The sequence below is a fragment of the Rhinopithecus bieti genome, unplaced genomic scaffold, assembly GCF_001698545.2.
Source record: "Rhinopithecus bieti isolate Rb0 unplaced genomic scaffold, ASM169854v2 scaffold_36840, whole genome shotgun sequence".
Lineage (NCBI taxonomy): Eukaryota > Metazoa > Chordata > Mammalia > Primates > Cercopithecidae > Rhinopithecus > Rhinopithecus bieti.
In genome coordinates, this window is record NW_016816502.1 from 1669376 (window position 1) to 1690809 (window position 21434).

Genomic DNA, 21434 nt, shown 5'->3' on the forward strand with positions numbered 1-21434 from the left:
TATCCACAAAAAAAAAATACTGTGTATTTGTAATCATGAGCCTGATTCTTTAATCTATAGGTGGTAGTGCTTGGGTTATGGTTCTGCTCTGAGTGAAGAAGATTTGTGTGTGTGTGTGTAGGAGTGTAGTGGGGGGTAAGGAGGTGGTTAGAATTATGCTGATCTTACAAAGACTGGGAGATATTCCTCTTCATATGATGTGAAGGCTGGATTGCTAGGTACTTTAAAGGCATAATGGTGGAATCAGGCTACAAAGCAGCCACTGCTATGATGTGGCTTCAAGAGAAAATATTTCTCTGTACTTCACAGCCATGCAGGATAAAGGCCAATCATGCGACCTCTTGTGAAAGGCCCCAGGCCTCCCTTCAGAAGGGTTACCACGGCTCCTTCGGCTTTCACTTGGCCACAGCAGCACAAAGGAAAACCTGAACAAAGGTAGCTATGGATAAGGTGTTGAGGTGGCACACATCTCTATTCTGCTTGTTTGTAACAGAATTTAGATTTTTAGCTAGACATATGAGTGTCTTGAATTAAGACGGCGTTGTTCAACTAAGGGTGGTTGGGATGTATGGGTGGGAAAGTCTTCTTGAACTATACAGGTACTATGGGCCTGTCCTTTCTTCTCTACTTCCTCCTTGCTGTGGCTGAAATATGGATGCAATGGCTGGAGCTCCAGCATACATTTTGGACCAATGTGGCCCCAGAAATGGAAGCAATATGCTGTGGAAAAACAGGAAAGAAGGAGTCTAAATCCCAGATCTTGGAGTCTCTGGACCAGCCCTGGACTTCAACCTCTAGATTTTTATGTGTGAGAAAGAAAAAAAAAAAAACATTTGTTTTATGTAGTACACTATTATTATTTTTCCCCCTCATCTCTCACTCATTGGTAGCCTAATCTTAATAGATGTAGCTGTGATTTGGGTGAGATTGCTGTGGGACAGGGGCACTCCATACTGGCTGGAAGCTGGAAACTCTGGTGAGTGTCTCCCCTGAAGATGGACAATGGGAGACTTCCAGATGGGTGGATGGCACAGGGAGCAGAAGCAGGTGGCAGAAGGGACCAGATCAGGAGCACATGGGATGGCCAGGACTTCACAGCACTTTCACAGCCACTGTTATACCCCAGGCCACCACAATGGGGTTCCAGTTAATAGGAGACTTGCTGGGATGGTTTTCTGCCTTAGGTGAAACCAATTTGGGTTCAAACCCTGATTCCTTTACTTACTATGTAAAAGTAGGCAATTTTAATATTCAGGTCTCAATTTCTTCATCTATAAAAGGTGGTTAATATAAATAAAGCATGATTTGCATTTGGCATTGTAATTGACACATATAAATGCTTACTAATTGGTAGCTATTTGTATGGTTTTTATGGATTCCTTTTTTCTTGCAAGTCCTTATCATAATAGCTTGATTTAGGTCAAACCAATTTGGTTTCAAATCCTGATTCCTCCACTTACAATGTCAAATTAGGCAATTTTATTTCAAATCCTCAGCCCACCCCATATCAGGAACACCTGACTGCATCAGGATAGGCAATATAAAAGAACGTATCACAGTGTCTTTTTTTCCTCCGAATACTCTTCCACTGATTTTATGTCTCCTTTAGGACAGGTAAATGCTTTTTACTCTTCAGTTAAAGTTAATCCAAATATCCTAGGAGTGGCAACATAATGGCTTGAGTTTCTATTCGTTAATTCACTCATTCATTTATTCATTAGACTTATATAGGGGACAGTTTTGGAGATTTAAACATTAAAGAAAATACACATGATTTCTGCTCCCGTGGAGTATAATTGGGCAGAGGACATAAAATCAATTACTAACCAATTACAGTGCATGTAATCAATGGGTAGTAGGGGGGCTGTTATTGAGAGGGTGGGCAGCATCATGGAAGTGTCCTTAGAAGCAGCCAGAAGGAGCTGTAGGAAAAGTTAGCTGAGCAGAGGGAGGCTGGACTGTGTGGGGAGAGCATTGCAGGCAGGAGGAGCTATCATGCAAGTGACAGCCCCCATTCCTTTCCCAAAGGTCAAGCTGTGTTTGGGGTAGAGGTAGAGATTGGGGGGGAGGTAGGAATGAGGGGAGAGGTGAACAGAAAAGGCGACATCACATTTCTTCTACTTTAGAATTTCACATAGGACTGGCCCATCAGTTTAATCATCATCAAATAATTGCATAATGTAATTTTCTTGAAATTTCACTTTCTACTATCCTCAGAGTGGTAGCTGAGAATATTCCTTTGTAAAATTTTGTCAGCCTATTTTTGTATTCTAAGCTTAAAACCAGTGCTCTCCCCTGGCAAAACCGTATTATCGCTTTATTGTTAGATCCTAACAAAAAGGCTGCAGTGCTGTTTTCTCTTTATCTTTTATTCGAAAATTGTGGAGAAAATGCCACTGCTTTTACCATAAGAGCCTTCTTTGTCTGAGGAGATGGTGAATTTCAGACAGAAGTGAAACACTATTTCCTGAGCACCTGAAAGGAAAATTCAAGCTCGGTTTCCTTTTCAAGTTGTTAAATATTTTAAAGGTAGTACTTTGTTAAGGAGACAGCATTACAGCAAGGCTGTACTTCAAATTCCTGAAGTAAAAGTTACTTGGGGTGTCATAAGACTCAGAGCCTTTTGCCATAGCTAATATTTCAAGCACACAGCCCCCAAAACAAAGTGTGCTGTCTAGTAGTAGAGAGGACAGTCTGAGATCTTGCTCTGGATTCTAGGGTTGATCGCGAGGTCAGCATTGTCGCTTCAGGGCCAGAGGATAGAAACCCAGCCTGAGTCTCATAACATTTCAGTGACTGCTAAGAGATAAGAGATATGAAGGGAGACAACTCAGTGTGAACTTGGGATATTTTTGCTTCTCTCTGTCCATGGCTCTAAAAAAGATATGGGATCAAGGATAACTATTTATGACTTATGGACCAAAAGATACGCATGAAGAATTTCTCTTTGTGGCATGGCTGCTAAGGCTATAAAAGAAGTGTGTAAGAGATACGAGTGATGTGAGAATAGGACTAAACCTACCCACTTCCAGTACGACCCTTTGAATCCAGCAAGAGGGGCTCCTGCTTTGTGCCCCACATTTAAAGGGTTCTGCTCTCTCTCTTCTGGAGAGGTTCCTTCCCATAGCACGAAGAATCCTTGAAGTCAATAGAACATACCCATCTGGCGTGCCCGACTCACATTTTAGTCCATACTCCTGGGACCCCGGAATTTACTTCATAAATAGCCCGGAGCCCATTTTCAAGGCCTATGTGGTCATTTCTCCTGGGTCAGTCCTCTCAGGGTCAAAGGGTGGCTGAGGAATAGCTGTTTCAAGAGGCATGGTCAGAGCTTGGATACATGGTGCAATGTCCACACACATATGCTTGAGGTTCTTTACCATGTGCAGTGGAGCCAGGCAGGGGAAGAGAAGTGGGTTTTCATTCATACTCTTGCCCAAGACTTCACAAATGGTAGGATCAGTCCTACATGTCTCTCTCCTCTTTTTCCCAGTTATCCATGTACACCAAGAGCCCAAATTCACGTGGTGCCATTTGGACAGATTCCTTAATGTGTCTGTCCATCTGACCAACACTGCTCCTGCTCCCAAGAAAGGTTAGAATAAACCAGGACTTTGGAAAGCCTGCCAAACCTTGCTGGAGCTATAATTTGGAGTATAACCAGGCACAAGGCCCAGGTTTTGCTGCCCAGTGTCTTACTCAATGACCTACAGCCATTTTTCCTTTCATCTGTCTGATTTCCCCACCATCTGGCTGGGGCTGTAGGTTTTTTTTTCTTCCTTTTAATGACTTTGATTACTGAGTTAATTTCTGACTGAATAGGATAGCTGAGTTATAGGGCTGTCACACCATGAATGATCAGTCAATTAACAAACGTTTGTAATGTGCTAGACACTGCACATTCATGACTCTCCTCTGACAGCTGTCTGAGACTGCAGAATTGAGCACCGGTCTCCCCCAGTCCTTACTATATGTGAACACAGGACACAGCCATTGAGAGTTGCGTCTTCATCCCTGCGTGACCCCGAGGGTATCTATGCTTTTAAGAGTGGGAACACCCTGCCAGGATCTGTGAGAGTCCAGAAGTACTATGGGTTTGTGTCCTCAAAGGGGAAGAAATCTCTGAAATGTTATCCTATTATCAGTAAGATCATATTTTAGGAAATAATAAATTGGAATTTCAATTCCATTTAGAGTAATGATCAACATTTTCAGAAAGCTTTCAACACATCATCTTCAATTGTCTTATAGGTGACAGATATTAGGGGCATTTCATTGCCAATATAGAATGATAAATTGATAATTTCCTTTTCAAGGAATATTGAGAGATGATAAATGGGTGTGGGAAAGCCACAACTTTATAAGTGTAGGTGTTAATTTTCTCTAAAATTATGCAAATGTCACTTGAAAGTTGGTAATTGAAAGTTAAGGTCACCAGCAATGATTTCTTCCCCCAATAGAAGTTGTTCTGAGTCTATACTGCTCCAGAGACCGATGGCTACCATCTAGAAAGGGACAGAGAGACAAGTGAAGAGAGTTAATACCAAAGAGTAGATTTTGAGATTTTGATGACAAGCAATTTGGTCATGTGTTTCCAAAGGATAGATGTATATGAAGGAATAACACCACTGGGTCTAGCCTTTTCACTTTATCTTCTGTAATGGAAAGTTGAAGAGCCCATATCTAACCTAAGTTTTACAAATGTTATGTTATTGAGAAGGATGATTAATGCAGAGAAGAAATGGTCTAAAAATACAATGTCTATCTAATTTGAATTTATTTTCAGAAATATGTCTGAAAATATGACATTTTCAGAAGAATGTCATTTGTTACCAGAAAATATTTAGCTACTTCTGTTTTATTCATTTATTCAACAACTATTTATTGAGTGCCTATTGCACTGTTGTGGGAACTAGGGGTACAGCACTAAATGAAACAGGTAAAAATCCCTTTCTTCACAGAGCTCTCAGTGATGGAGACAATGGAAAAAGAGGGAGAGGCAATAACTTGATAAGTACATTCAATAGTTTTTCAGAGTGTGATATTTATTAAGGAGAATAAAATAAAGCAGAGAAGGGGGATAGGAAGGCTGGGGAGGGATGGCCAGGGGAGGCCTCATAGGGAAGATAACATTTAAGTGCATCTTGAGAGAAGTGAGGGAGTGAGAAGGTAGATATTTGGAGGAAGATTATTTCAGGCTGAAGGAAGAGCGAATGCAAAGGAAGTAGGTGGTTTGAGTGAAGAGGGGAGGAAGGTAAGGGACAGAAACAGGTGAGCTGTCTGTGTGTATTTCTGAAGTAGATACATCAAGTGGTGCTTTGGAGGTCACAGCAAGGACTTGGGTTGTGACTCTAAATGAAACAGAAGGGAAGACATACATTCTGAATAGGGCAAGAATCTCTTTGCAACTGTGATAGAAAATGATTAAGCATTTCCTTGCACAAGGTCATGGCTGAGCCATATACAAAATAGATGAAACACAGTCCTCCTACCACACCGTGGACATGAATGACCTGGAATGTGATTCCTCACAACACTGCCCCTTCAGCCACTTCCCTGCATACGAAAATGAAATTCTTTGCCCACTGCCAACATCAGCTGTCTAACATTACTTCTCTTTTCCTTCTGTGGCCTCTTTTCTAAGTTCTATTCTGAGAAACTAGCAGAATATTTTCATTACTGGGTTTTCCTGCCACAAATCCTTTATCCTTCCTCAGGCTCTGTAGCTTTGATGACTGGTCATCCCTGTATCTCTTTCTTGAACTCCTGAAAAAGTGCGCCTCCATAAGGATTGGCGTAGAGATAAGATGCAGATTTTTTTCACCACCATTTGCAGAATAATGGTGCCCCAGACATATTTCAGAGTCCAGGTTATTATTAATACTGAAACTGATATATAATGTAAGGGTTCTATTTTTAAACTGTTCTTTGTTTTCTTGTCTTTGTGTATATGAATGTGCTTATGTTCCATGCCATAGCTGTAATTATCATAATTAGTTAGGCCCATACTAGGAGCATCCTCTTTTTAAAGAAAGGCAGCAATTTTGTTTGCCTTGCTTGGCATAACTCATAGCAGACGCTATATGTAAGAGAAGGCATAACTCCTGATGCTATGTGTAAGAGAAGCTGTATGTAAGAAATGCTATATGTAAGAGAATAATTATAATCATTGCAAATGGTAACAAATACAATTTGTAATAAGTCCACATTTTGGTGGTTTTTATCACCTCCAAAAGGCCTGAACCAATACTTTTCATGTCATTCTCAGAGAGTATTCACAGAACTACTAGGATGTTCTACCACTGACCCATGTCAAGTCTGCCAGCTGGCCTACTCTCTTCTACATGCAAATCTAGGTAACGCTCTCTCTCATCAACTGGGAAACATCTAGAATGGAATATATAAAAGGCCCCCACTCAAATATCAGTGCTGCAACTAAAAGCTGTGAATCTAATTGCTTCTATACTCAGCTCCCTCTTTTTTGGTTCTCTCTCTTCCTCTCCCTCCTTAAGTTTTCTCTCTCTCTCTTTCTCCCACTGTATTATAAATCTTGAGGGAAGTTTTTTCACCCCCTTTTTCCTATTCTGCCTTCTCCTGCCCGCACCGCTATTACAGGTGTCCCACTTCACACAAAGCTCACTGCTGACTGGTACCCTTAAAACATTCCCTCTGGGACACCCATAATCTCCCAGTTTTCCTTTTTCCTCTTTCTCTTTGTATATTGCTACTCAGTGTCTTTTGCTGGCTTCTCCTCCTCAACCAGAAAATTAACTGTCAGTGTTCTTCAGGAATTGGTCCTAGGCCAGCTTTTATCTATGTACGTTCTCTCCCTAGGTGATCTCATCCAATGTTATTGCTTTACATAATATCTGTATCCTAATAATGCCCAAATTTATGTCTTTCTTCTAGACCTCTTCACTGAAGTCCAGATTCATGTAACTGACTATTTACTTGACATCTCCACTTGGTGGTCTCATAGCATCGCAGACTTGACATGCCCCAAATGGAACACATGATTTTTAGTGCTGAGCTCTTCTCCCCACCTTTTTCTTGTCCTAAACTGCAAGCCTGCTCCTCCCTTGTCTTATCCATAATGCCACCACTATTTATTAGTTGCATAAGCTACCTGAAAACATTTTAATGTACTTTCAGAATGTTTTAGAATCCATTCATCTTTTTTCACCTCCAATGCGATAGTATTGTCTTTCACCAGACATTTCTTAAAGAGGTAAATCAGCTATCAGACATCTCTTTAAAATCTTTCAAAAGCTTTTCATTGCAATTAGAATCAGTTCTAAAAGACCTACCATGGTTAATGTTTAAGGTCCAACATTAACTGGTATCAACTGATCTCTCTAACCTCATTTTTTCCTTGTGCTACTTCCCCCTCACTACCCAGCCCCTAGCCACGTTGGCCTTCTTTTGGTTCCTACAGCAAGCAGACCTCTTTCCCTAGAGTCTTCAGTGTGCTTTCTCTTCTACTTGGGATGTTCTGTGAAGGTTCTCAGTTCCTTCTTAGCTTTAGAACTCAGCTATTGGAGCAGTCTTCCCCGACCACCATACCAAAGCCAGACCTCTGCTGTCATTCTCTTTCATAGCAACTTGTTTATCACCCTCATTGTAATTATTGCAAACTGTAATAACTTAATTATTTATGTACACTTTTGAAATTAGATGAGATTTTAAAAGGTGTCCGATAGATGATTTACCTCTTTAAGAAATGTCTGGTGAAAGGCCATACTATTGCATATTATAGCAACATGTTTATCACCGTTATTGTAATTATTACAATCTGTAATCACTTAATTATTGATATACACTTTTGTTTGACTCTCCCACTAGACTACAAGCTCCATGAAGACAACACTGTGTGCCTGATTCACTGTGGGATCACCAGTGCCTATTATAATGATTGACACATAGTGGGCACTCAGCCAATGTTTGACAAATATGTGAAATATATTCACCTATATTGCAACCCTATATTACAAATTAGAATGACTCCAGAGAGCTTAAGGTAAAATAGCAGTGCCCAAGCCCTACCCCCAGAGACTATAATTTAATGAGTGTTGTGTGAGACCCGAGATCAGTCATCTTAGAAAGTTCTTCAGATGATTCTAATGTACAGTCAAAGAAGAGAATCACTGCCCAAAATGAACTATGGGGGATGATGAAGCACTTACTAAAATCCTACCTTGGGAAAAAGACTTCTCAGCATCAGTTTGTAAATGACAAGATGAGAAAGAGCAAACTGGCTGACTTGCATGCGTTTCATGCAACAATATTACATTGAGAATGCTGAGGAATATGAGCTAAACTGGAGGCTGTGAGAGTGGAAGAAATGTCTTGTTCAGGAGGCAACAGAATATGAAGCCATATGTATGAGCGAGCTGTGTGACTGAAGCCATTGCTGGCCTGGCCCAATGGGTTGCTTTCTTTCCTTTTCTACATGCTAGGTCTGGCATGCACCACATTGGGAGGCATAAGGAGATGCCCATAGCAGTACTCTGGGCAGTGTGGAAAGTTCCAGATAGACAATTGGGAGGACTTCTTTTCCCTTTCCTTCCCTTTTCCCCTTCTGCATGCCCCAGGATGCCAAGTCTTGGGTGCCCATCCAGCAGAGAAGTAGACAGTTGAAGAAATGACTGTAGAATGACTTCAGCACAAGGATGGGGGAAGCTTAGGGAACCTGGATGTGAGTGGGGAGGAGAAAAAGAGAAAAGAGGTCCAAGGAGGAAAGCATTTTTCTTCTCTGCTGACAATGAGCACTGCCACCTGGGCAGCACACACTGGCGAGAGAAACAAGGGAGGAGAACAAGTCGGTGGAAGAGAGCTGACCTCTGGTGTCTCTTATTGGAATGTGATTCGTATGTGAAATAAAGGACCCCTAATGCAGTCTCTGGCCTCTGAGTATGTGATGCATTGGCTCACATTTAGAATGTTTGGGATAAGGGCTACAAAACCCTACCCTTACACAATTGGGGCTTAAAGCCAGAGTCTGCATGGACATTGCAACTGTGAATAAACATTTCCAAAGTTCTAAGGGCTTCTGGGTACCATATGGGATTTAAGGGGAATGCGGAAGTCTGTGATTCCAAAGTGACCTGTTTATCCCCAGAGGTCACAAACTGTCAGTCCATCTCACCCTCAAACATGTTTTTTTGTCGTAACAGTTTTTTTTTTTTTTTTTGAGTTATTGAACATTTTGATATTTAAAAAATAAGTATTTGCAACTTAAAAAAACACTGGGTGATCTAAAACCACTGGGCCTTTATCCTCTGCAAGACACAGATCTGGAGCTGGCTCCTTCCCTTCCTTTCTCCCCTTCTCTTCCTTCCATGATTCAAAAAATTTTATTGAGCCCAAGCTTTTACAACAAATTTGAGGGTGGGTGAGACGGAACAGAATGCAGGCAGAGGTCCCGATCATTCCGTCATATATTTGTGTGCTCAGGTTCTCCTTGCATTAGGCTTGGCCAAAGGCAGAGATAAGATCGGGGATTTGGATTAAATTCTGTATTCTCTGAGTCACCTCGCTTTTCAAATGCTGTTAGTTTGGTCGTCTGTCAGAACTGTCAAATAATTTGTCTTCCAAATGGGCTGTTCTTTGGAATTTCATTCAGAAGCTAGAGCGCTAGACGGCTGTGCTGCTAATAAGTTGTTGCGTCTCACCTTCACTCCAGCTTTGCTTTTCTCTGCTTTATGATGCCACGTCAAGACTTCCCAAACTAGTTCTGCCTTTTCAGCTGTTTTCTGTCAAACATGAGCACCAGGGGGAGAGGGAAGACAAGAAAAGAAAAGAGAGAAAGGCCCACACCTTCCACTTCACTTGTAGTTCTCCCTGGTGGCAGCAACTGGGGAGTTTCCAACCTTTTCCACACTCACAGAAACCCCTCATGGTGTCCCAGAGCCAAGTCCTTAAGGTCTTAGACACAATGCTCTGGGGTCTCTCCTCAAGCTTCTAGGTTCTGACAATGCCAAACTCTTTTGTTGGTTCCCCCAAGCCCTAGGGGTGGAAGCTGCTTTCTGACATTATCATCTTGGAATTACCTCGGGGTCTCCTTTTTGTTTGTCAGTCCACCAACACCTGTTGAACCAACTCCCTGTAGCTCAAACTTGAGCCAGCCTCAGAATCTCCTGAAGGGCTTGTTAAAATACAGATGGCCATCCTTCCCCAGACCCCCAAGTTTCTGATTCAGTGGGTCTGGGGTAAGGCCTGAGAATTTGCTGCTTTATCAAGTTTCCAGATGATGCAGATGCTGCTCATCTGGGGACTCCAGTTTGAGAATCACTGCTTTACATTCCATTCCTTCTGTTAAAATCATGTGTAATGGTTATCAGTAAAACAGCACACCACCCAGATCCACCAGTTTGGTTTTGGATGTTTGGTGAGCAGAAGTAATTCCAACTCTCTCTTCTCATCTGGACCTTCACCTGTGACTGAATCACTTTCTCGTTCTATCTGCCCACACCCTGAGCCTGTGCTCTTGGCACTTCTGCCCCGATTGCAATGCCTTTGGCCTTTGTTTATGATATTCCATCCCACTCCTCACTGGCTCATGTTCTATTGCTTCAAAGTGCCTGTTCTGCTAATTCCACCTCATCTGAATTCTGATTGCTGAAACTTGTTCTGTCTAGGTGACCAAGTTAATAGCTCTTTTCTAGGCTTGCTATTTCAAGTCAGCAAATTCATATTGAATTGTCCACTGTGTACAGAGCTTCATGCTGAATGCTTTTGTCAGAGATATAAAGATGTGAAAGACTTAGACTCTTCCCTTATAGGGTAATCATCTGTGCAATTTAAAACGGTATTATATACTTGTGACAAATATAAAGAAAATATTAGCAGAATCTCCACTGGAGGATATACTTTGGTTGGGTGAATAATGTGATTGGCAGGATGTGGATGGGGTGAGACCCCAAGCAGTGTGCACAAGTAGCAATGAACAGAGGTTACACTGCGAGTGACCTGTTAACTACAGGGCTTTGTTTTATAGAGAAAGATCTATACACGCTTGTGGCAGGGGTTGAATTGTGTGAGAGAAGGGAGTAGTGTCAAGAGCAAGAAAGTACCTTGAGCCTGGTGCCTGGTGGCTGGCAGCCAAAGGGCAACTTTGAGAGAAAAAGAAACAGTCAAATAGAGATTTTCATTACATTGTTTGCTTTGTGTGAGTTGTTATCTTTCTGTATCTCTCTATGAAACCATCAATAAAATTACTTGCCTCCCAGGAATCTGACAAAGTGTTGGATCTTTTTGCAAATTTAGAATGGGGTGAAGTCAGAGATCTCCTACAGAACAGCTACATATAAATTATACACACATTTTTCATTTTCTCGTCTTTCTCCTTCTCCCACTTGCAGATAGTAAGCACCGTTTGGCACTGACTGGGTTTTATATTCTTTTCCATCAGCCCTGGCTATTGAGTAGCACATGTTTATTGATGAACTAATTTCTGGATTTAGAGTTTATCCTTGCCCAGATACACTTAGCATTAGACAACACAAAGTATCTACAGACTTGAACATGGCTGCTCATATGTAGGTGGAACACTGGCTCTTTACTCTTTTTTGATGCCATTTATTTATTTTTATTATTATGTATACATAATAGCACATTATTGAACACTGAGAAATATTGATAAGTATGAGCAAAAATAAAAGTACCCCATAGTGTCATGGGTCAGAGACAACCACAACCAACACACTGGAGTCTCTATTGTCTGTCTATCTATCTATCTATCTATCTATCTATCTATCTATCTATCATCTACCTATTTCATATATATATATAGTCCCCATATATACGTATATGTATTTTATATTATATTCTCTATATTTTATATATATAATCAAATTAAGTTCACAATGTTTATATAAGTTTACATACTGCTTTTTCCATGTAACTTTTTGAGACAAGCATTTATCCTCTTGATTACATCTTCAAAAATATAATTTAATGTCAGCCTCATAGTTATTCATACAGACACACATAAAGTATTTATTGAATTCCCTACTGTTGAACAAGTGTGGTATTTCCACACTTTTTGTTATTATATATGATACTACAGTGCGCATCCATGTATATATGTTAAGATTATAACTTTATATTTAGGTAGATCATCTTTTTGACATATTGAAAAGCACATTTGTCTTCAGAGGTAGAGTTCTGTACTTACCTGAAATGAAGCTCAAAAGGTACAACCCTAGGGGACCATGCAGAGTTTCAAAGGGTTTTCCAAAAGCATTGTACATAAAGAAGGCTGTCCCCACCATGGTTAACACAATAAGGATGGCAGAGAAGAGAATGACATTGACGTGGATGCTTACTGGGATCGCTTTGAGCAAATCTGGAAAAACTGAAGATAAGACAAAACTAGGGTTAGAAGAAGTTTCATTAGCAGTAGTCTGCAAGTATAATTTTAAAAATTCAATTTCTCTTTTAAATTTCAAACATCACTACAATCCTTCTGATGAATACATTCTCACTTACTAATTTATAAGGGGTTTACACAAAGGTTTAAAGATAGGATCATTTTATAGAGTGCACCAGTAAAAATTAGCAAAGAGGAGATTTGAGGTAATTTATTTTCTGAGCTTGGTCGTATGTAATGATTTAAACAAATAAGTTCTGGCTTTATAACCCAATCTGTACATTTTAATAACCAAGCTTTTAATAACCTTTCTCAGTCATCATTTAAAAAAATCTATCTTAACTTGCAATGATAGTTTAAGTTTGGAGATATCTGGGGCGTTCAAACATCAGGAAGTTTTCATATTTATTTTGTTACAAAAAAATTGTTTCTAGTCTACACCAAGATTAAAGAATGGAGATCTTTTCAGTCAACTTCAATATTTTAATGTAGCACAAAGCTGTGGGAAAGTAATTTCTGTTACTATGGGAAATATTTCCACGTAGAAAACAAGCCAAATCTCTTTCTAGATTTTGTGTTCAGGGCAAGTTTTTCTTGTTTGCAGAGAAAGCAAAACCCTACGTTTTAGGGTTTCTTTTATCCGGTGAGGTATCAGCATGCTTCGCCTCAGCAAATCTGGCAGGACCAATCTGGAGAAGTTTAATTCAGTTTATTTTAGTTCTCCAAACATGTATCAAGTGCTTAAGTTATTTACTGAGCACCTACTGTGTGTCAGGCATTATTCTAGGTGTTGGAAGTAGAACCATAAAACAAGATGGACAAAGTTCCCGTTGTCTCACAGAGCTTATAACCTAATGGGAGAAGACAGACCATTAGAAAGTAAACAGACAAATAAACATGATAGCTTGTCTCCAAAGATGGCCGCAATCAATGCTTTTCCCCCTTTTATACATGTGTCGCTTCTCATTTAAGAGGTAGAATTTTTTCCCCAATGCCTTTGAACTTGGATTGGCCTTTGATTGCTTTGACCTCCTGAATATGGCAGCAGAGGTACATTGTGCCAGTTCCAGGCCAGTTTGATAAGAGAACCGGCAGTCTCTGCTTTTTTTTTCTTTTGGAAGCTTGAGTTGCCGAGAAGTCCAGGCTACTCTTCTGGAGAGAAAGGCTGCCTGGAGGAGCACTGAGGCACCAGACACACAAGGGAAGAAGCTGTCCTGGATGGCAAGCCCAGAAAAGATGACTCCAACCCAGCTGCTATGTAACTGCAACAGTTAGGAGAGGCCCTATCAAGAACTGTCCAGGTGAATAAGTAAATTTTTGTTTTAAGTCCCTGAACTTTATAGGAGAGCTGTTATCCAGCGGTAACAATGATAGAGGTGTAGAAATTTTAGGCAGACGGGCAGGTCCCTGGAAAAACCTCACTTTTGAGCTGAAAAGCCTGAAACCCGCAGCCCAAAGTGAAAACTTCCATCCTTGTGTGCCCATTGTTTCCCAATTGGTTCTTTCTGAATAATGTCTTTTTACTAATAGAGTGTTGCCTTTTCCAAAACTATGTATGGCCTGCCCCATCTCCTATCCTCTGCCTATAAACACCCCAGACTCAGCCAGTAGAGAGGAGAAGTGGCTGGACATCAGAGAGAGGCAACTTGACTTCAGAGATGGTGGCTGGACATTGGAGAGATGTGACTTGACTTCAGGAGAGAGTGACCTGCCCTTCCCATTCCCTTTTCAGCTTCCTTCTCTGCTGAGAGCCACTTTCATTGCTCAATAAAATTCTCTGCATTCAAAATCCTTCAGTTCATCTGTGTGACCTCATTCCTCTTGGGCAGCAAACAAGAATTCAGGATGCACAAATTGTGGGTACCCCAAAAGACTGTCACCCTGGCCCTTTGCCCTCAGTGGCAGAGGGCAGCCACCCCAAGTGATGAAGCAAAAGGCCCACTGAGCTGACAACACACTGCTGTCCGCAGATGGCGGAGCTAAGAGAGCACTGTAACACACACACCCTCTGGGGCCCTGGGGTCGCAGGCACCCCCACCTGGATGCTGCTGCAGGGCCTGCATGGAGTTTGCCCCTGACAGCACTAAAGCAGCCAGCTGGTTCCTGCACTCATTCACTCGTGTGCTCCATCCTGCAAGAGGTTGAGCAGGGCAGGCTGAGTAAATGGAGCATCCCTGTTGTGAGTCCCGTGAAGGGGTCAAGAAAATAGCCTGCATCAACAACAAGATAGTTTCAGATAGTGAAACATATGATAGAGAAATAAAATAGGGTAATGGGATTTTGAGTGATCTCTGAGTGGATGGGGGTGGTCAGGAAAGTGACACGAGCTGACACCTGAATGTTGAGAAGGAAATCACCCCTTGAAGATCTAGGGGAAGAGCTTTCCAGGGAAAAGAAGCACAGCTGAGGCAGGAATGAGCCAGTGCAGTGGAGCCTGGTGAATGGTGAGGAGGTGGAAGTGGGATTGTTGTGCTGGGATCAGATTGTTGTACCCACTGGATCCTGGCCTATTGACCATGGCAAGGAGTCAGCTTTTTATTCTAAATTTATTAGGAAGCCACTTGAGAGTTTTAAGTAGGAGAGGGACACAGTCTCCTTCATGATATTAAAAAATCTTTCTGAATGCTGACTAGTGATCACAAGGGGGTGGGGAAGGACAAATATCCAGAGATCTAAGGGAGCCTATTTACAGACGTGAGAGATGGGGGTTCGCCTACGGTGGGAGAGGTTGTCAGATTTGGGATACATTTTAGAGATGGAAGATAGGAGTTGTTAAAAAAAAAAAAAAAAAAAAAGAGAGAGGAATCCAGGCTGGGCACGGTGGCTCACGCCTGTAATCCCAGTACTTTGAGAGGCCGCAGTGAGCGGATCACAAAGTCAGAAGGCTGAGGCAGGAGAGAACTGCTTGAACCTGGGAGGCAGAGGTTGCAGTGAGCCAATGTCCCACCACTGCACTCCAGCCTGGGTTACAGAGTGAGAATCAGTCTCAAAAAAAAGAAGAGTCAAGGATTACTCCAAAATTTTTGTCCTGAGCAACTGAATAAATGGTGATGCTGTTAACTGAGATAGACTAGTAGAAGAGACAGGCTTGGGCACCAGGATGGGAAGTGATGCAAGAGTGCTGTCTTAGATGTTTTACATTTGAGTTTCCTTAAAACCTCCAAGTAGAAATGTCAAATAGGATTTATGTTTCTGGAGGTCCAGGGAGAAGACTGGGGTGTTTAAGAGGACTGGGACTAGGGTAAGGCAAACAAGGTGCCTACGGTGGAAAAGGTAAAGTGGTAGTCACTTTCCAGGGCCAGTCCTGTACTTGCATGGGCCTGATAAAGAATGTTTCCTTAAACTTTATGTGCTAGGTGCCTCCATGATCTCTCCGTAGTCCTAGCCCTGGTATTTAACCCCATTGGAATAGACATCCCAAGGAGATGAACCCAGGGAGAAGCTGCAGTTCAAGAGAGAAGCCCTGAAGCTCCCCCATGTCTACAAGCACAGAAAAGGAGAAAAGCCAACCAAGAAGACTGGGAAAAGAGTAATTTGTGAGTTAGGAGCAGACCCAGGAGTGAGACAGCAGGGAAGCAAATGGAAAAAAAATGTTTTAAGGAGGAGTAAATAGTCATCTGTAGAAATGCATGTTTCATGGCCACAACACTCTACTCCTGACCACATGCTGGAAGGGGGCCAGGAGAGAAAGTTTGATTGGTTCAGAACAAGCCCTTCACCACTGCTGGATGTAACTAACTAACTACACATATGTACATGAAATAAGCTTAGTGCTATCCAATAGGGAGCATTCTCTTTGTAAATACAGAGGTGTTTGGATCCTGATGGTGTTTACCAGTGTCCTCACTCAGGAGTCATGGGCAGGTCATTTGACTGCTGAGTTTTAGTTGCACTACATTTCCTTTATCTTCTCACAATCAGAGAAATGCACATTAAAATTATGAGATACCATTTTCAACATATCATGCTTACAAAGATGAAAACGTTTAGCAATATCCTGTGTTAGCTAGGGTACAGGGAAATGGGGACCCTTGTGCATTTTTCTTGGGAGTGTAAATTGGTATAACCTCCTTTGAGACAGCTGGGCAATATCTGTAAAGCATTAAAATGCACATATCCTTTAGCGAAGCAATTTAACTTTCAGGATTTTATCCCATGAATATTTTTGCACATGAATCCAATATCCAATAAAGTATTACAGGGATATTCATTGCAGCATTTTTTGATAATAAGAATAGGTTGGAAATAACATACATGTTTAGCAGTAGCATACTCATACAATGGAATATTAGTCAATGATTACAAAGAATGAAGCAAATCTATAATAACATGTATGGAATTATTCATCAAAATGTGATGTGAGGTGAAAAAACAAGCCAAATAAATGAAGACATATGTGCACCATTCTGCTATTTGGGAAAAAAGCCAAAAGGGAATGTGAATAATAATAAATATTAATAATTATTTAAGCACTTATCTGATTTAATATTCTCAACAGCCCTATGAGATAGGTACCATTATTAAAAACTGAAGCACAAAGGCCATGTACCATGCCCAAGATTTATACTTACTGGCATAATAGGAATTTGAATTCATGTTCTCACTTTTAACCACCTTGTTACAGCAGCCCTAGGGACTGGCATGTGTGTCTAGGCAGAGACTATTTCTACAAAAGTGGTAACATTGCTTCTGGGAAGGAAGACTGAGGAACAGTTCATCATGTACCTTTTTGTACTAAAATGGTTTTTTTTTTTTCACTTTTCTGCAAGCATTGTCTATTCAATGAATACATAAATACTTTTTTTTTTTAATAATTGGAAGGATAAATGAAGACATAAAAATTCCTGACTGTTATAGATTAAAAGAAATTTAAGAGACATATTAATAAAATGTAATGTATGGCTATTGTTTCTGAATCTGGTTTGTGACTTGAACAGACCAATTCCAAGAAGATGATTTTGAGATAGCGAGGGAAAATTGGACATGGACTGAGTATTAGATGATATTTTATCATTGTTATAGATTTTATTGGTTATGTTAATGGTGTTGTGGTTGCGCTTTTAAAAGTCCTTATTGGTTAAAAATGATACAGATGAATGGATGGCTGGATGACTGGATGAAAAGATAAAGATAAAATATGTAAAGACACCCATAGGCCTGAAATAAAGGGATGGAGGAAAATCTACCAAGCAAACAGAAAACAGAAAAAAGCAGGGGTTGCAATCCTAATTCCAGACAAAAAGGACTTCAAACCAACAAAGATTTAAGAAAAAGACAAAGAAGGGCACTACGTAATGGTAAAGGGTTCAATTCAACAAGATCTAACTCTCCTAAATATATATGCATCCAACACAGAAGCACCCAGATTCATAAAGCAAGTTCTTAGAGACCTATAAAGAGATATAGACTCCCACACAATAGTAGCAGGAGACTTCAGCACCTCATTGACAGTATTAGATCATTGAGGCAGAAAATTAGCAAAGATATTCAGGATCTGAACTCAACATTGGACCAAATGGATCTGATAGACCTCTACAGAACTTTCTACCCAAAACCAACAGAATATACATTCTTCTCATCACCACATGGGACATACTCTAAAATCAACCACATAATTGAACATAAAACAATCCTCAGCAAATGCAAAAGAACCAAAATCATATCGAACATCCTCAGACCACAGTACAATAAAAATAGAAGTCAAGACTAAGAAAATTGCTCAAAACCATGCAATTACATGGAAATTAAACAACATGTTCTTGAATGACTTTGGATACATAAGGAAATTAAGGCAGAGATCAAGAAGTTTTTTGGAACTAATGAGAACAAAGATACAACATACTAGACTCTCTGGGACACAGGTAAGGCAGTGCTAAGAGGTAAATTTAAAGCACTAAATGTCCACATCAAAAAGTTAGAAAGATCTCAGATTAACAACCTAACATCAGAATGGAAATAATTAGAGAAGCAAGAACAAGTCAACCCCAAAGCTAGTACAAGACAAGGAATAACCAAAATCAGAGCTGAACTGAAGGATTCAGACACGAAAAACCATTCAAAAGATCAAGAAATCCAGGAGCTGGTTTTTTGAAAAAATTAATAAGATAGATAGGCCACTAGCTAGCCTAATAAAGAAGAAAAGAGAGAGGATTCAAATAACACAATTAGAAATGATGAAGAGAATGTTACGACTGACCCCACGGAAATAAAAACAACCATCAGAAACTACTACAAACACCTCTATGCACACAAACTAGAAAACCTAGAAGAGCTAAATAAATTCCTGGATACAAACACCTTCCAAAGACTGAACCAAAAAATTGATTCCACTTCTAAAATTATTATTGGTCTATTTAGGGAATCAGTAATAAATACTCTACCAACTAAAAAATCCCAGCACCTGATGACTTCACAGCCAAATTCTACCAGATGTATAAAGAAGAGCTGGTACCATTCCTACAGAACCTATTCCAAAAAAAAAAAAAAAAAAAAAAAAAAAAAAAATGAGGAGGAGGGACTCCTCCCCAACTCATTTTAGGAGGCTGGCATCATTCTGATACCAAAAATCTGGTAGAGACACAACAAAAAAAGAAACTTCGGGCCAATATCCGTGATGAATATCAGTGCAAAAATCCTCAACAAAATACTTGCAAACTGAATCCAGTAGCACATCAAAAAGCTAAACCACCACAATCAAGTAGGCTTCATCCCTAGGATGCAAGGTTGGTTCAACATAAGCAAATCAAAGAATGTGATTCATCACATAAACAGAACTAAAGACAAAAGCCACATGATTATCTCAATAGAGGCAGAAAAGACTTTTGATAAAATTCAACACTGCCTCATGTTAAAAACTGTCAATAAACTAGGTATTAAAGGAACATACCTCAAAATAATAAGAGCCATATATGACAAACCACCACCAACATCATACTGAATGGGCAAAAGCTGGAAGCATTCTCCTTGAAAACTGGCACAAGACAAGAATGCCCTCTCTCACCACGCCTATTCAACATGGTACTGGAAGTCCAGGTCAGGGAAATCAGGCAAGAGAAAGAAATAAAGGGCATCCAAGTAGGAAGAGAGGAAGTCAAACTATATCTGTTTGCAGAGAACATGATTCTATATCTAAAAATCCTCGGAGTCTTAACTCAAAAACTCCTTCAGGTGATAAACAACTTCAGCAAAGTCTCAGGATACAAAAAATCACTAGCATTCCTATACACCAACAACACCCACACTGAGAGTCAAATCAGAAAGGCAATCCCATTCACAATTACCACAGAAAGAATACAATACCTAGGAATACAGCTAAGCAAGGAGGTGAACGATCTCTACAATAATAGTTACAAAACACTGCTTGAAGAAATCAGAGAAGACACAAATAAATGGAAAAACATCCCATGCTCACGGATAGGAAGAATCAATATCATTATATGTTATTCCTAACAAATTACCAATGACATTCTTCACATAACTAGAAAAAAGCTATTTTAAACTTCATATGGAACAAAAAAAGAGCCCAAATCGCCAAGGTAATTCTAAGCAAAAAGAACAAAGCTGGAGGCATCATGTTACCCAAGTTTGAAATATGCTATAGGGCTACAGTAACCAAAACAGAATGATACTAGTACAAAAACAGGCACATAGACCAAATGAACAGGATGGAGAGCCCCAAAATAAGGCCACACACCTACAACCATCTGATCTTCAACAAACCTAACAAAAACAAGCAATGGAGAAAATATTCCCTACTCAATAAATAATGCTGAGATAACTGGCTAGCCATATGCAGAAGATTGAAACTGGATCCCTTCCTTACACCATATATAAAAATCAACTCAAGATGGATTAAAAATTTAAATGTAAAACCCAAAACTATAAAAACCCTAAAAGACAACCTAGGCAATACCATTCTGGACATAGGACCTGACAAAGATTTCATGACAAAGACACCAAAAGCAATTGCAACAAAAGCAAAAATTGACAAATGGAATCTGATTAAACTTAGGAGCTTCTGCATGGTAAAATAAACTATCAAAAGAGTAAGCAGATAACCTACAGAATGGGAGAAAATATTTGCAAGCTATGCATCTGACAAAGGTCTAATACCCAGCATCTATGACGAACTTAAACAAATTTACAAGAGAAAAACAAAAAACCCCACTAAAAAGTGGGCAAAGGACATGAGCAGACACTTTTCAAACAAAGATGTACATGTGGCCAACAAATATATGAAAAAAAGCTCAACATCACTGATCATTAGAGAAATGCAAATCAAAACCACAATGAAATACCATCTCACTAATTAGAATGGCTTTTACTAAAAAGTCAAAAAATAACAGATGCTGGCAAGGTTGCAGAGAAAAGGGAACACTTATACACTGTGGGAATGTAAATTAGTTCAACCACTGTGGAAAGCAGTATGGTGATTCTGCAAAGAGTTAATAGCAGAACGACCATTTCACCTAGCAATCCCGTTACTGGGTACCTACCCAGAAGAATAGAAATCATTCTACTATAAAAACACATGCATGCAAATGTTCATTGCAGCACTATTTACAATTCTGAAGACACAGAATCAACCTAAATGCCCATCAATGACAGATTGGATAAAGAAAATGTGGCATATATACACCATGGAATAATATGCAACCATAAAAATGAATAAGATCATGTCTTTTGCAGGAAGATAGATGGAGTTGGAGGCTATCATCCTTAGCAAACTAACACAGGGACAGAAAACCAAATACTGCATGTTCTCACTTATAAGTGGGAGCAAAATGATGAGAACTTACAAACAGAAAGAAGGAAACAGCAGACACTGGGGTCTTCTTGAGGATGGAGGGTGGGAGGAGGGCAAGGAGCAGAAAAGAATCTGTACAACAAACCCTCATGACAGGAGTTTATCTATGTAACAAACTTTCACAGGTACCCCCAAATCTAAAATAAAAGTTTTTTTAAAAAATAAAATAAAATTCCTTAGCTCTATTAGTCCATTCTCTCTTTACTATAAAGAAATACCTGAGACTAGGTTTTTTTTTTTTTTTTTTTTTTTTTTTTT

The 21434-nt window shown here is 40.0% G+C and overlaps 1 protein-coding gene and 1 long non-coding RNA gene across 3 annotated transcripts in view; one reads left to right on the forward strand and one right to left on the reverse strand.

The window, feature by feature from the left end:
- Positions 1–8876, forward strand: part of LOC108517154 (uncharacterized) — a 42008-nt gene extending 33132 nt beyond the window's left edge. Inside the window, exons 3-4 of the long non-coding RNA XR_001882018.1 lie at positions 6269–6356; positions 7843–8876. This is a non-coding gene — a long non-coding RNA (uncharacterized LOC108517154). The remainder of the gene's footprint in view (positions 1–6268; positions 6357–7842) is intronic.
- Positions 1–21434, reverse strand: part of CLRN1 (clarin 1) — a 43517-nt gene that overhangs the window by 426 nt on the left and 21657 nt on the right. The window contains exons 3-4 of one of the 2 annotated variants that reach the window (XM_017854953.1): positions 12176–12355; positions 11073–11111 (exon numbers count right to left, since the gene is read on the reverse strand). In XM_017854953.1, the coding sequence (XP_017710442.1) occupies positions 11073–11111; positions 12176–12355 (219 nt within the window). The remainder of the gene's footprint in view (positions 1–11072; positions 11112–12175; positions 12356–21434) is intronic. The other variant, XM_017854954.1, reaches the window with a different exon arrangement.